At 52.2% G+C, this 15082-nt stretch overlaps 1 protein-coding gene across 1 annotated transcript; it reads left to right on the top strand.

Annotated features, from left to right (window-relative positions):
* The first annotated feature begins 8970 nt into the window (after positions 1-8970).
* On the top strand, positions 8971-12152 carry TEX19 (testis expressed 19). Its single transcript, XM_079904059.1, is given in 4 exon segments — positions 8971-9108; positions 9923-10720; positions 10722-11157; positions 11160-12152. Coding segments are annotated over 3 exon segments (1029 nt in total). The 5' UTR covers positions 8971-9108; positions 9923-10189; the 3' UTR covers positions 11222-12152.
* Positions 12153-15082: the final 2930 nt, after the last annotated feature.

Here is a 15082-nt window from a genome sequence, read left to right as displayed (position 1 = left end):
GAGAAATAAGGGGGCGTGTGCAGGGCTGTGTCAGGGGATGGGGGCAGGAGAAGGGGTTTGTCTCTATCCAGAGTGGGACATCCTTCATCAGACCTGAGCTTCCAAAAGCCCCCCGGAAGGCAGGGGTGGGGTGGAGGCAGCGAGTCTGGAGGTGCTTGCAGTGGTTCCATGGGGGTGGGGAAGGCTCAGAGGTGTATGCAGAAGGGAGAGCCAGTTGGGTGGCACGTGGACCGCCCCCTTCCACTAGAACCCAAGGTGACCTGCTGGCAGGGTTGAGTAAGGGGCAAAGACATGTTTCTAGGCCACCAGGGGAGAGGTCCCACAGGCTGTGGACCCATGGGTGGGAAAGTCCTTGTCAGGCAGGCAGTGAGAGGTGCCGGAGTAGGTGATGCCCCACTTTCCTGAAAAGAGAGGAGGATGCAGAGCTGAGTTCTGGGGGACCCTTGAATTTTGTGGGTGGCAGAGGAGGGGCCCAGACTGGACAGGACAGAACATTCCAGCTGTCCCACAGGTGGAGCATCTCGGCCTTCAAGGATGTCAGAGGGCAAAAGGACCACCTCTTCAGCTGGACTTGGGCCTGAAGGTTGACCAACAACCTGACATCTGAGCTAGGCAGAACAGGACAAAGTCCTGGATGTGCCAAAGGAGTAATCTTTGTCTAGTGGGCAGATAAACCTCAAAGCCAGTCATCCTCACGGGAAGGTGGCATCAAGGTCAGTGTGAAATTCAGCCCCCCCACAGAGGGGCACCGAGATTGGGGTCCCCAGCCCCATCCCGAGGGCCAACGAGGCACTAGAGAAAGGCCTCACAAATAACCTGGCCTGGGGACCAAAGTGCCACATGCCATCCCCTTGCCCATCATGCCCACCTGGGCTGGAAGGAGCGTCTGATCCCTAAAGCCACCTCCCAAGTCAGTCCTTCCTTCCCCTCCCATCCAGCCCTGCCTGGTCTCTCAGCTCAACGGGGGGTGTTGGGCAGGGGCTGTTTGAGCGGGGGGGAGAAGGGTCCTACACACTGAGGGGCCTTGAGCATCAGCTGAGGGCTTAGTCTCGTCCCTACGAAATGAGATCCACTGGAGCTTTGATGAACATGGGTGTCCTGATAAAGCATTTACACTTTTGAAATGAAACTAGTTTGTTTGTATTGAAAGTAAACCAGTCATATGTCATAAGAAGATAAGCTAAAACAAACTGTGCTGTATCTCGCTGGGACTCCTGTTTACTTCCCAGAGGTAACACTTGTGTACACTTCCTCATATAACTTTCTAGAAGTTTTCTGTGTCTGTACAAACACACATGCTTGTCGTCCAAGGTGTGCATCTTTCACGTTTTTAGACAATCCTGGGACCCGTCTTTGGAGGGCACTGGGCTTCCTCGTTGTCTTCCCTTCTCTTCTCTCAGAAGTTTCACACTAGAATCTCAGCCTCTGCTTAGAGGTGGAGTTTCATTTTCCCTCAGTTCTAGGAATTCGTAGAGTTCAGTTCTGATTTCCTATCTGACTAAAAAAAACAACATTCAGCAGCACGTTCTTCATATCCCAGAAATGCTGTGATGTTTATCTTTTTGTTGCCAATTTGTAACTTCGTTCTAACTTCAGTCCTCATTCTCTGGGCTCCCTCACTTTGACACCTTGCCATTTTGTGCCTCAGTTGACACACACACACACACACACACACACACACGCACACACACACTCACGCACGTCAATTGTTATAAATGCCTCGGGGTCCTTGAGACATCCTTGTATCCTCTGTGGTCCCTCCCGTCAAGGTGATCGGTGGGGTAGTACAGGTCTTTTATATACTTGCCGAATTTTATCATCTTGAGCTGATTTGTCAATGATTGGGAGAGGTGGGTTCGAATCGCTCCAGTTTCCCTTAGAGGCACATACTTCTATAGGGACATTAAATTTTGAATGCCATGATAAATCTGAAGAAATAGCAAGAATCTTGGATTTCCATTTTCATATCATTTGCACCTAAGCGTGTGAGAGTCATTTTCATCTGTTTCCCTCTTACCATTAGAATTTTATAGAATCAAAGAGTTCAGCTGCTTCCGTTCTCCTTCTGTCCTGGTCTTTGTCTCACATCCAGTCACAGCCCCATCGTCCTTTCTGCCTCCGGCTGCCACCAATTAGAGGTCTGACCTCAAAGGATACCTTCCCCAACAGGCCTTTTGCCTTTTCCAGTCTCCAGGCAGCACAAGCTTCGGGGGCTTCCTGGGGGGATAACATATTGCAGATTGCGCCTCCTTACGCAGGGCTTGCCACGTGTCACACTGCAGGGACATGCCCTGTGCGTGGCCACACTCTCCACGACATCGCCCCGGACTTCCACCATCTGAAATTAAGGTGTTTCTCTGCTGAGGACATTGTTGTTAGCTCCTCCTCACTAAAATGGAGCCTGCAGAGCAAGAAATGGCACTTTTTTTTTACCCCCTGAATTCCGTAACCCAGGACAGGCCCTCGGCAGGCATCTGTCCCATGGGTGGGCGGGTGGGCTGTCAGTCCCAGCAGCAGGAGTCCCAGTGGGCTCCAGAATCCAGCTGCACTATGTCCCTGCAGCTGGACCTCCATGTAGGGGGAGACATGCCCAGCCCTCCATACCAAGTTGACCTGCCAGACTCAGATTTGGGGCTGAAAGTTCTGTGTTTTACCAGAATGAGGTAAATGATATCGCCAAACGATACTAACAGGCCACGTCTGATAGCAGGAACTTGGGCTGCAGGGTTTCCAGGGAAGGGCCGCCGTGGACACAGTGGGGCCACTGCGGGAGTTGATGCTATGATCCCAGCTAGGAAGAGGGCACGTGCGGGAGGGGAATGCTCGTGGGAGACTCAACATCCCGGGCAGACGCGGGAAATCCGTTTAATTCTTCCTTCTCTCTTCTGCTGCTACTTCTCACAGCAAATGTGCATTTCGAGTCTCTGTGGCACCAACCATCTGTAACTGGATGAATTCATTTTCTTCTCAAGGGTTGTAGGAATGCCCTTTAGAAACATGGATGGTTTGTGCAGAGATTTCATTTTGGGAACATCTGGGCAGCAGAACCCTCTTCATATCTGACACTGAAGGGAGATTTTTTTTTATCATTGTTTAAGCTTGTCCTGTCAGGTATGGGGCATGAAAAAGGCCAGAACAAGAGGGAAAGGAGGTGTGTGCTCCGAGAGCCTGGCTTTTCTCAGCCCCTTGGGAAGATGCTTGTGACAAGTTGTCCCAGAACTCGGAGCAGAGGGTGGCCTTGAGCCTCCACTTCTGACTCATGTGAGCTTCTCGTTCGGCCCCGTACAAGAAGTCAGCTTCTGAGAGCCAGGGCACTTCCCATGTGTCCTGAGAGGAAAGATGTTTCCAGAGTTCCAGAGCTGGACAGGAACAACTGAGAGCACAGGATGGCTGAACAACATCCCCCCAAATGTCCACTAATCCTGGGACCTGTGAGTACGTCACCACACACAGCAGAGGCTTTGCAGGTATGGTTAAGTTAGGGACCTTGACATGCGGTGGGGGTGGGGATGGCGTGGACGCCAGTGGGACCAATGGCATCACCAGCATCCTTACAAGGGGAGGAGGAGGGGGGCAGAGTCAGAGAGCGAAGGCATGAGGACGGAAGAAGGGGTCACAGATAACGCTGCGCTGCTGACCTGGACACGGAAGAAGGGGCCGTGAGCCAAGAAGTATGGCTCCTCTAGAAGCTGGGACAGGGGATGGAGGGCTTCTCCCCTGGAGCCTCTAGAAAGAAGCAGCCCTGGACCCACTGAAGACATCAGACCTACAGACTCTACGAGAAGAAATTGTGTGGCTTTAAGCCACTGAGTTGTGGCAGCCACCACAAACTCACAGGATGAACGTGCTTCTGCCTGGGTCGTTCTGGGGGGCTCTGGAGTAGGGGACATTGAGATGTCCCATGTCCAATGCGCTCCCTGAGGTCAAGGCAGCCATGTCGAGGGTGGCATCCAGAGCAGGGATGGGTGCCTCCCAGCAGAGTGTGACCAGAGCTAGGCTGGGCGGCTGGTCACTGCATGTGGGGACACGGGCAACATGTGATGATCACTTGCTGGGGGATGTTCACCCTGAATCTGGCTCTTCTCACGGCTGCTGCAGCTGCTGGAGCCTCCCCTGCCTGGAAGTAGCCGTGGCAACGGCACGGCTGATGGATGTGTGTACAGCCGCTCAAGGTCTGAGTGCACGTGGAGGCTGTGGCACGGGGGAGCTACAGACGCTCACAAGGGTTGACATGAAAGAACCTGAGGGTGGTTCCAGGGGCTCCGGAGTCATCCCCCCAAGGGCTCTGGGCAGCAGAAGACCCTGGGAAGGAGGTCCAGCCCTGCCATCCTGTCCCCTGTCTCACGGGACAGCACTCACCCCGCCATCCTATCCATTCACCGAGCGCCAGTCCCTGGCTGGAGTCTGGAGGTGTGAGGGTCCACAGTCCATGGCAGCCTAACAGGCAGGTGCTGGAGGGCGGCTGGGGGAGGTGAGCAGTGGAGAGAGCCGTGCTCAGGACTCCAGCCAGGAGGGGCTGGTCTAGACCCCACCACCACACACAAAGCACTTCCAAGGGCTTTCAGTGGCTTCCAGAGGTGTGGTCATAGCACATATTTATTCTAGAAAATTAGGTGAATATGGAAATCTATGAAGAAAATTCAATAACTCACAATACCACCACCCAGAGGTAATCATGCTGATTTCGTGTTTCCATTCTTTATACGCTTGCAGACATGTGATACCCAACATGTGTGCACAGGGCACAGACGTGCCCAGACGCATGGCACTTACGTGTCCACACGGGCAGGAATCCACCTGCACGTATCACACCTGACATTTGCACACGTGGCCGCAGATTTTTTTCTTCTACAAAATCAAGGCAATACTATGTACACACATAGGGACTTCCCTGGCCGTTCAGTGGTTAAGACTTCGCCTTCCAATGCAGGGGGTGTGGGTTCGATCCCTGGTCGGGGAGCTAAGATCCCACATGCCCCTCGGCCAAAAAAACAAAACATAAAAACAGGAGCGATATTGTCACAAGTTCAATAAAGACCTTAAAAATGGCCCACATTTAAAAAATAATATGTATACAACTTACAACCTGCTCTTTTCTTTTCACTGGACAGATGCTGATCACTTCACAGTAGATCTTCTTTGAAGCTTGTTGTCTGTGGCTGTGTGTGTTCCATGGTGTGGCCGTGTGTGTTCCATGGTGTGGCCGTATCCTGTGCATCCCTACCGGTGGACGCTGATATTGTTTCCCAATTTCCACTCCTCACGTCGTTCCAAAATGGACCTCCAGTTTTGCAGTTTTAAACTTATTCCTGTAAATATCAGCATCTTTGCTGACCCCTCGCGGGAAGGGGCTGCAATCTTCCTGTCGTGCAGGATCATTCCCTTCCGTCTCTCTCATGATGTTCATTATTGTCTTCATCCTTGGCCACTGCCTTTGGTTTCTGAAGAGACCTGCGGGGAGAATCCACGGGTCTGAGGCTCCCCAGGCTGTCCTAAGTTCTAGATTGTTCCTTCCATGGACCCACCCGAGCATTCTGAATGGTGCGTGGATGTTGGGAAGCCTGTGCCCATGTCTCCATGACACGGAGAACAAGTCGCTGTCCCTCCCAGCTCGGGAACCGCTCCAGAAGTCTTGCCGTCCCCCAGTGTGGGAAACTGCTCCCAGCACCTCGCTCATGTCGTCCTGGCACTGTGCCGGCCGTTTGTTCGGGCCTGTCTTTGGACAATGGTGCGTCCTGCGAGGACAAGTGCTCAGCACAGGGCAGGGGCAGTTGGAGCCTGTTGAACAGATGTGTGGATGGATCAATGAAAAACCAATGACCAGAATTTTACAGATGTAAAAATAAAAACAAATAATCTAAAAAATGACATTTAAAAAACTAGTCCTCATAAAGAGAGATCTTAGTTAATCATGTCTGAATTCACTGAAGAAAACCTGATTGAAATATTGAGGATATTGTTTCTCTTGAGTAACCCTGACTCTGTCATCAGGAATGATAAGATTTTTATAACAAAACATATTTAAATTTTTATTGAATTCACACGGATTAAGAGCAAGTTTAATCATTTTCATCTAAGAAGTGATTATTCTTTGAAGAAGTTATAATATTAAAGCACTGGGTTTAATATATGAACACATGATTAACCTTTTTACAATTTTGGAAAAAAAAAAAATCAAGGACCGGATCCGCAGGAAGCGAGCCTGTCCTCGGATCCTCCGTGCTCATCTGTAGTGGCTCCGGAGGGGATCCCTAATGCCGGGAGGGGGAGGGAGTGGGAGGATGGGGGCTGCCCCCACCAGGTGTGTAAGTGCCTTCACTCCCCTAGGTCACACACACACACACACACACACACACACACGGCCAGGAGAGCCAAGGTGGGCAGCCCGTTCCCACCCAGGCTCAGGGTCCACGAGCCAAGACTGTCACCTTGCATGCTGGAGTCCATGACAGCTCACGGCTGAGGGCAGGCCCCTCGATGGTGAGCCCCAGTGTCGGGTGGCAGGAGAAGGTTCGACAGGCCAGGGTTCAGATGCCCACTCTTGGCCTCCTTGCTGTGGGGGCATCGCCCCCCAAGCCTCAGCACTGCTCATCTGCTGGAGGGGACAGCTGGGGTCAGGTAAGGGGTTGGGGGCACAGGCTCTGCCCCAGAGATGTCCTGGGTGGAATCAAAGCCTGACAACACTGGGCATTGAGAAGGGAATGGGGGAATATCTCTCCAAATGATCACATTTTATGTTCTGAGTTTCCTCTCTGAATACAAATACAGAGACCTGAGTCAAAGTCAGTCCTCTGCGCTGGGTGCTCGGCCCAGAGGTGGTGATAAAGGCACGTAGAGAGGACAGACTAATGCTGGGGAGGCAATGGCTTGCCGGGCTCAGCAGACAAGTGAGAAGTCACCAGGAGGGCCACTGCTATTTGTTAGTGTCCCAGCCCTGGGAGGGGCCAGAGAGGGGGCACCTCGTGTCCCTGCAGGTCACAGAATGTCCCTCCACCTCCAAGTCCACAGCTCTTCCAAACCACCCGAGGCAGCCACCTGTCCCTCACAGTCCCTGCCCGGCAGGCGAGGGCCAGGGGCCCCAGAGCTCCAGCCTCTAGCCAGTCACAGCACAGAGCTTTCCTTCCTTAAGACCATGGGAGAGGAAGTGTGCGTCTGCACATGTACATGTGTATGTGTGTACATGTATATAAAGATATAAATATTTGATAGTGTATGTGTGTATAGAAAATAATGTGTAATATATAATATATGCAATAACGTACATATATATAAAATAATGTAATCAAGAGGGTGACATCCATCACCTTGTCACTTTTGTTGGTTAGAAGCAACTCACATTTTCCCCTCCAATCATGAGGAGGGCATGACTGCCTGGGGGTCATCTCAGGGTGTCTGCCACATGCTGTGCCATGGGATTTTTCGAACTCCTAAGACAATTTTAACATGCAGCAAAACTGGGGAACCCCTGATCCAAGGAACTTTACTGTCATCTAATTCCAGAGTCAGGTGGTCTTCTCCTGCAGACCCAGATGCTGACCAGGAGCCTAGATGCAAACTTGTTCACTTGGGAATACTCATCAGATGTCCTTGGGGAGATGTGGCAGATGCAGTTGGATGCACTGGTTGGAAATTTGCAAGGAAGGACTGAATGATGTGATTAATTTAGCAAATTATTTAAAAAGCCATCTACAGGTGATCCCCACTATACAAGTAGAGCCTACCTATGAAATCTTTCATAAGCCGAAATGGCATAAAGCAATGAAACAATCACCTTTTTTGTAAAAGCAAAAATCCTCTTGGGATTTCTTTTGGCTAGCGAAAACAGGTATTAATGTAGGTCTTTCATAAAAAAGAAGTGGCGTAAAAAGAACTTTTGAAAAGCGAGGGATACCTGTACCTATTCTCTTGTATTACATTTTTTTTTTTTTACAAAAGCAACTTACATTTAAATTAAAAATTAAGAAGCAAAAGAAACAAAAAAATGTGAAAGAATTATATGAAGATATAAGAAACTAACATTGTGGTCTTGGAGAACTGAAGATGTTCTTTACAAAGACCAAAAAAATATTTTCTCAAAAAAGAGATTGATACATTTAACCATACCTACAGACTTTAAACAGAGTGAAAAGGTGAAACACAGAAGTGTAAAATGTGGTTAAAATGTACTTTCAAAAAAGTGAAAGAGGCTTAAAGGCTCATTTAAAGAGGCTTTATTTTAAAAGTGAGAAGAGGGCTTCCCTGGTGGCGCAGTGGTTGAGAGTCTGCCTGCTGATGCAGGGGACGCGGGTTTGTGCCCGGGTCCGGGAAGATCCCGCATGCCACGGAGTGGCTGGGCCCGTGAGCCATGGCCGCTGAGCCTGTGCTCCGCAACGGGAGAGGCCACAACAGTGAGAGGCCGGCGTACTGCAAAAAAACAAAACAAAAACAAAACAAAATAAAAGTGAGACGAGCCAAAGAGACAGAAATGTGCTTAAAATGTAAATAATTGGCAATCGATCAGTTTCTGAAATTCATAAAGAAACTTTAACCAAGAGGTACAAAGAAGGAATCTATTATAATCACAGAAGGCTAGGACCCTTGACCAAGCAGTTCACCCAGAGCACCCAGAGATAGAACAATGACCATAAGAGAGACGCTTGGCCACAGATTTTCAGAAACCGGCAGATTGAAACACGGATGGAAACAGTCTTCTCAGCCCTCAGAGGAGCAAATATCACGGGCACAATCACCCTGTGGACAGTGTTGGGGAAACTGCCCTGCCCTCCATGGGGGCTGCACAAGCTCTCCGGGGCGGGGCGGGGCAGGGCGGGGTTGAGGGGGGAGGGGAGGAGAGGAATGACTCAGCAGTTTCATTTCCTGGTGGGCTGAGGCTCATGGGAGATATGCAGATGAGCCCAGAGCACCATGGGAAATGGCTCTTTATATACCCAGGTGGGCTGTGTCCCCTCCTTTCCCCCCAGGTGCCCACAGGAGTGAGGCGCCAGGCCAGCAGAGAGCCCCTCAGACTGAGGCGAGGGTCTGGGGCCTGTGGGCTGCTGGAGTGTGGGGCTTGGCGGCTGAAGAGTTCACGTGGTCCAGCGTGGCCTCAGGCCAGACGGGCTAGCTCAGGTAGGGGTGGTTCTGTCAGGCTCCTTCAGGTTCTGTCAGGTTCTGTCAGATTCTGTTAGATTTGGTCAGGCTCTGACTGGTTCTCACAGATTCTCTCAGGTTCTGTGAGGATCCCTCAGGTTCTGTCAGGTTTTGACAGCTCTCTCAGGTTCCGTAAGGTTCTGACAGGTTCCGTAAGGTTCTGACACGTTCCCTCAGGTTCCATCAGTTTCTGACAGGTTCAGTGAGGTTCTGTCAAGTTCTTGCAGGTACACTCAGGTTCTGTCAGATTCTCACAGGTTCAGTCAGGTTCTGACAGATTCTCTCAGGTTCTGACAGGTTCCCTCAGTTTCTGGCAGTTTTTCTCAGGTTCTGTCATGTTCTGACAGGTTTCTTCAGGTTCCCAGGTTCAGTCAGGTTCCAACAGCTTCTCTCAGATTCAGTCAGGTTCTGTCAAATTCAGTCAGATTTGGTCAGGTTCTGTCAGATTTGGTCAGGTTCTGACAGGTTCCCTCAGGTTCTGACAGCTTGCATCAGGTTCCGACAGTTTCCCTCAGGTTCAGTCAGGTTCCCTCAGGTTGTGACAGGTTGCCTCAGTTTCCTTCAGTTCCATCAGGCAAGGCGGACTGGGTTTGGGGATCCCTGAGGTGGGAGAGTAGGGAGTCGGATGGGGGAGAGGCTGTGTGGCCCACTGGCCCCAGATCAGCTAAACTGAGCAGAGGCAGAGCGAAAGGGCCAGGTCTGACCCCAAAGGTCCTTGCACCCAGCTCGTCCCTGCGTGACCTGCTCCCACCTGCCTGCTGGGGGGCCCTAACCTCACTGCTTTCCTTTGCAGTTCCCAGAGGACAGAACACTTGCATCAGCTGAAGATAATTCCAGAAGTTTGTCCCTCCCAACCTCTGCAGGTCCCTGTTGGATTAGGACCCAGTTCCTCCCCCGCCCCCCAATCCCCACACAGGAAACACCTTTGTCGTCCTCCTGATCCTCCCCGTTCTCCTCCTCGTTCTCACGCCCCTCCTCCCTGCCCCCCAGCACTTCACTGTGCCCCCACCTGTGGGCCAGACCCCCTAAGATCCCAGCAGGTCCTGTAGGCGGCGTGGCCATGTGCCCCCCGGTCAGCCTGCGGTGTGAGGCGGAGGGCCTGTCCTACCTGTACACGTCCTGGATGTATGAGCTTCAACACGGCAGCCAGCTGAGGGTCTGCTTCGCTTGCTTCAAGGCTGCCTTTCTGGACCTTGGACAGGTGCTGGAGGTGGAAGACTGGGAAGATGAAGATTGGGGCCCTGAGCTGATGGAGCACATTGAGGCAGGGTCTGAGCAGGGGTCATCCCCGGGGATGGGCCCAAGCTGGGGGCTGGCCCAAGGGCACCCTGCACAGGGTGGGTCTGTGGACTGGGGCTGGGGCACCCTGGCGTTAGGCCTCGTGGAGTCAGACGAGGAGGACCTGGACCTGGACGAGCACTTTATGCCCACCGAGCTGGAGCCTCAGGATGCCACCCCCCTGGGCCTGGGTGCTGAGGATGCTGACTGGACCCAAAGCCTTCCCTGGAGATTCGGGGGACTCCCTACCTGCTCACACTGGCCAAGCCCTTCTCCCTGGCAGGCGTTTTTCAGCGTGGACCTGCCCCCGGCGGGAGCCCATGGCGTTGGAGCTGGGCACCACCCGGGCCACGGGCCCTGTTGAGGCCAAGGCCTCGTTACTGGACCTGCAGGTCATCTTTATGGTGGGCTGCTATGACGCCATCTACCTCCGGAAGATGAAGCCAGGATGGGCCCTGAGGACCCCAGCCCAGTGTTGGAAACTGCTGCTGGAGCCTGATGAGGTGAGAGTGGTGGGACTCCAAGATGCACCCCAGAAGCAGGACCTGCACCGGTGGAGGCTCAGCATTCTGGAATCCTCTCCTCCAGGGCAGAGTGAAGAGCTGGTCCCTGCGGACTCAGCCCTGCTTCAAAGGGGACTCACCATCCTCTCCTATTCACCCTGGACCAAGAGGGAGGCAGAGGAGGGGCACTCGGCCTCTAGGCCACAGTCCTCCACCCAAGGATGGGATCCCAGCACCAGTGGGCCCAGGGGCCTGGGGAGAGCCTGGCTGTCATGGGAGCCTCAGCCCTGGGGGAGCTGCCATGTTTCTAGACCCTCAGCCCAGGGCCCCTGAACTGAGGAACTGAGGCCCAAGTGGTCACCATTGTCCTGGCTTCCCCAGGACACCGGAAGCTGGGAGGGACTGACCCCTCCACAACAGCCAGGGTTGTTATTAGCAATTAGCAAAGGTTGGAGACTTGGGCCTGGGGAAGAAGAATGGTGAGTGGCCCAGAGACTGAGAAATGGGACCCACCGCAGCCTAAGGGGGGAAGCAGCACAAATGCCAATGTTGGGGAGGGAAGTTTTTACCTGTCAGCTGTCATGGAGTTAGGGACATGACACTGACAAGGATGTGCTGGTGTGAACAACTGCTATAGAGTGTGGCGTGGAGAGCAGGGTGCAGTGCCATGCCCCAGCCCTGCCCTGGACTCGTGGAGAGACGGTATGGGTGAGATACTTCCAGGCACACTCAGGCGTCTGGGGTGACAGGATCACCAGACGGCCTCTGGGGCTCCACAGGACCCTGTCAGCAGCACTGGACACTCTAGTCTGTAGCAGGAGAAGACCTGGTTTCAAACGTTGGCCGTTTAATGCGTTTGACAGTTTAGTTGCCGTTTGTTTGTTTGTTTAATTAAACAATGCAATAAAAGTTCTGTATCAAGCCCCTGTGCTGACTGTCCTCAACTAGTCCCTGCGGATTGGCCTCAGTGTCTCGGTGGAGTCACTGTTACATGTTTAAATCCCCTGGCAGCAGGGAACAGAGTGGGGAGCAGCACAGGCCAGATGAGGGTTCTGGTCAGTTTTTCGGCTCATGGTGTTCACAGGTATTTATCACGTTATAAAGAACAACACATACACACATGCCTAAAATAAGAAAGGGAATGCTTTGAACTACAATGAGAGTGTGTCACCAAATACAGATTTCAATGAATCTAAATCTGTGCCCTTGATATTAAAACAAAAACAACTCGAGGCAGAACCATGTGCAAAGATTGCTAATAACGTTCATGACACCAGGGGTAGGGGGCAGTGTGCGCCAGCCTACCCGTTCTCTGCAGACTCACTGGAGAAGGAAGCTCTGGAGGTCTTGTCACCAGGGTGCTGTGGGCCAGGAAAAAGCTCTTAATTGGCAGCTTCTCTTTCTTATAAACGACCAATCTGGAGGTTTCTACAATCCTCCGTTGCGGGTCTCAGCTGGCATAGCCTCCAATGATTCAAGGATGGGCTGTATCCCTTTCAGTGAAAGGTGCAGATCTAAGGGTCCACTCTGGGGGTGTGGGGGTGAGGGGGTGCTGCTGTGTTAGGTATTAACAGTAGCAATGAGATCCTTTCATCGAACTTTGGGGGCAGTCTTTTTCTCTCGTATCTCTCAGAAGTAAGTCTCCAGGTCTTAAATCATGAAGACTTCCGATGCTAATTAGATAGAGAGAAGGCATTAATGCAGCAGCCATTCGAAACACTTCATTTCAACACGATCTCATAATTCTGTGGGCATTTATCGACTTGGAATCTGTATTTCAACGTGCACCTGGCTCTGCTTCCAAATAAACTCAGCACGGTCTTGCCTTCGTTCCCTCCTCTCTCTGTCCCTCCAGGTTAAACAGTCCGTTTATTCATCACTCCAACAAACCCTTGTTTTGGGCAGACTCTTTTTTAATGACCCATCTGCTTTGCAGTATTATGGGATGTGGAGGTAAGGAGAAGGCAGCCCTGCAGCAGGATCCAAGCAAGAGCCCCAGTTCTTTGCCAAGAGGCTACAGCTGGTTCCTCAGCTCTTCTCCTCTGAAAATGGGGGGGGGGGGAACATCAACTCACAAGGTTATGGTGAAGACGAAATAAGATCCAATGTATCCTAAAAAAATTAAACATATAATTACCATACGACCCAGTGATTCTATTCCTAGCTATATACCCAAATAATTTAAAAACAGACACACACATGCTCATAGCAGCATTATTCACAATAGCAAAAGGTGGAAACAACCCAAAAGTCCATCAACTGACGAACGGGTAAACAAACTATGATCTAGCCATACAAAGGGGTATTATTCAACCATAAAAAGGAGTGAAGTTCTGATGCTGCAAGGTGGATAAATCTTAAAAACAGTGTGATAAGTAAATGAAGCCTGTCACAAAAGACCATATATTGTATGATTTCATTTATATGAAATGTCCGGAATAGGCAAATCCATAGAGACAGTAGCAGATGAGTGGTTGACAGAGACTGAGGGAAAGGGGGAGGGGGAAATAATTGCTTAATGGATGTAGGGTCTCCTTCTGAGGTAATGAAAATGTTCTGGAACTAGACAGAGGCAATAACTTGCACAATTTTATGAATGCACTACATGCCACTGAATAGTTGATTTTATGTTGTGTGAATTTCACCTCAATTTAAAAAAATCAAATGTAAAAGTTGTAGCACATTGGCCCAGAGTAGGGATAACTGTCCGTTCTCTTTCCAGAGGGCCTGTGAAGAACAGCCCCCAGTGTCCTCCCAGCCCCCACCCCCTGGCAATGCCGTTCCAATAAGAATTAATTCACTCTTTCCATTAAAACAGCTGCAGTGGCTTCCCTGGTGGCACAGTGGTTAAGAATCCACCTGCCAGGACTTCCCTGGTGGCGCAGTGGTTGAGAGTCCGCCTGCCAATGCAGGGGACACAGGTTCGTGACCCAGTCTGGGAAGATCCCACATGCCGCGGAGCGGCTGGGCCCGTGAGCCATGGCAGCTGAGCCTGCGCATCTGGAGCCTGTGCTCCACAACGGGAGAGGCCACAACAGTGAGAGGCCCGCTTACCGCAAAAAAAAAAAAAAAAAAAAAAAAAAGATTAAGGAAGAAATATGATCCATAAAAGGAACAGGAAATTGTGAATCAAAATAGCAGCACTAGTCACCATCACCAAAAGGGGAAAACAACCCAAGAGTCCATCACAGATGAAGGGATAAATAAATGTGGTGTGTAAACGACGGAATAGTATTCAGCCTTGAAAAGGAAGGAAGCTCTGACACTTGCTACAACATGGAGGAACCTCTTAGACATCATAGTAAGTGAAAGAAGCCAGACACTAAACAACAAAAACTGTATGATCCCACTCGCAGGAGGTGGGTTCCTACAGTAGTCAAGTAAAAAATGGAGACAGAAGGAGAATAGTGGTTGTTAGGGCCTGGGGGGGTGGGATGCAGAGTTGTTTCATGGGGACAGTTTCTGTTTGGGTTGATAAAAGGTTTTGGAAGTAGTGACGAGTGCACATTATGAATGTCATTAATGCCACTGGGTCGTGGCCCCGCCTCGGTGTCTCAGAACCCCCCCCCCACTGTGTCCCCACCAGGTGCACGGGAGGGTCCAGGGCTTCACTGACAACCGCTCAGCGCCTGGGAAACTGAGGGGTGGGGTGCAGAGGGCGAAGGGAAGCAGAGACGCCCCGCACAAGGGCTGCAACCTGCCTGGACTCGGCTTCACCCCACGGCCGAGGAGTGACCTGCCCCCTTCCCTGCGCGCCCCCCCGCCCCCGCGCCGGCTGCCCTCCCCCCCCCGCGCCTCCCCAGGCGCCCCAGCGCATCCCCGCCCCCCCTCCCGCGGCCCCCCCGGGTTATTAATGCCCAGGCCGGGCGCAGGGCCGCGGCGCATTCCCAGCTGGCGGCCGGGCAGGTGGCGGCGGCGACAGGGGTCTGGGCGCGGAGAGAGGCTCTCCCGGCGGGACAGGCGGGCGGGCTCCCTTCCACCACGCGCCGCTGGGAGCCCGCACGCCCCTCCGCGCTCCCGTCCGGGACGGAACCCTCGGGAAGGTTCCCGGAGACGCGTGGCGGCAAGGAGGACGTCCCGAGCGCGACCCCGGGGCTCGGCGCACAGACCTGATGGCCCAGTGACTGAGGTGGGCTTAGGCGCTGAGAGGGTGCGGGGCGGGGGCCGGGACC

The sequence above is a fragment of the Stenella coeruleoalba genome, assembly GCF_951394435.1.
Source record: "Stenella coeruleoalba genome assembly, chromosome: 19".
Taxonomy (NCBI): Eukaryota; Metazoa; Chordata; class Mammalia; order Artiodactyla; family Delphinidae; genus Stenella; species Stenella coeruleoalba.
The sequence above is the reverse complement of the archived record's forward strand: the minus strand, read 5'-3'. Positions and strand labels throughout refer to the sequence as shown.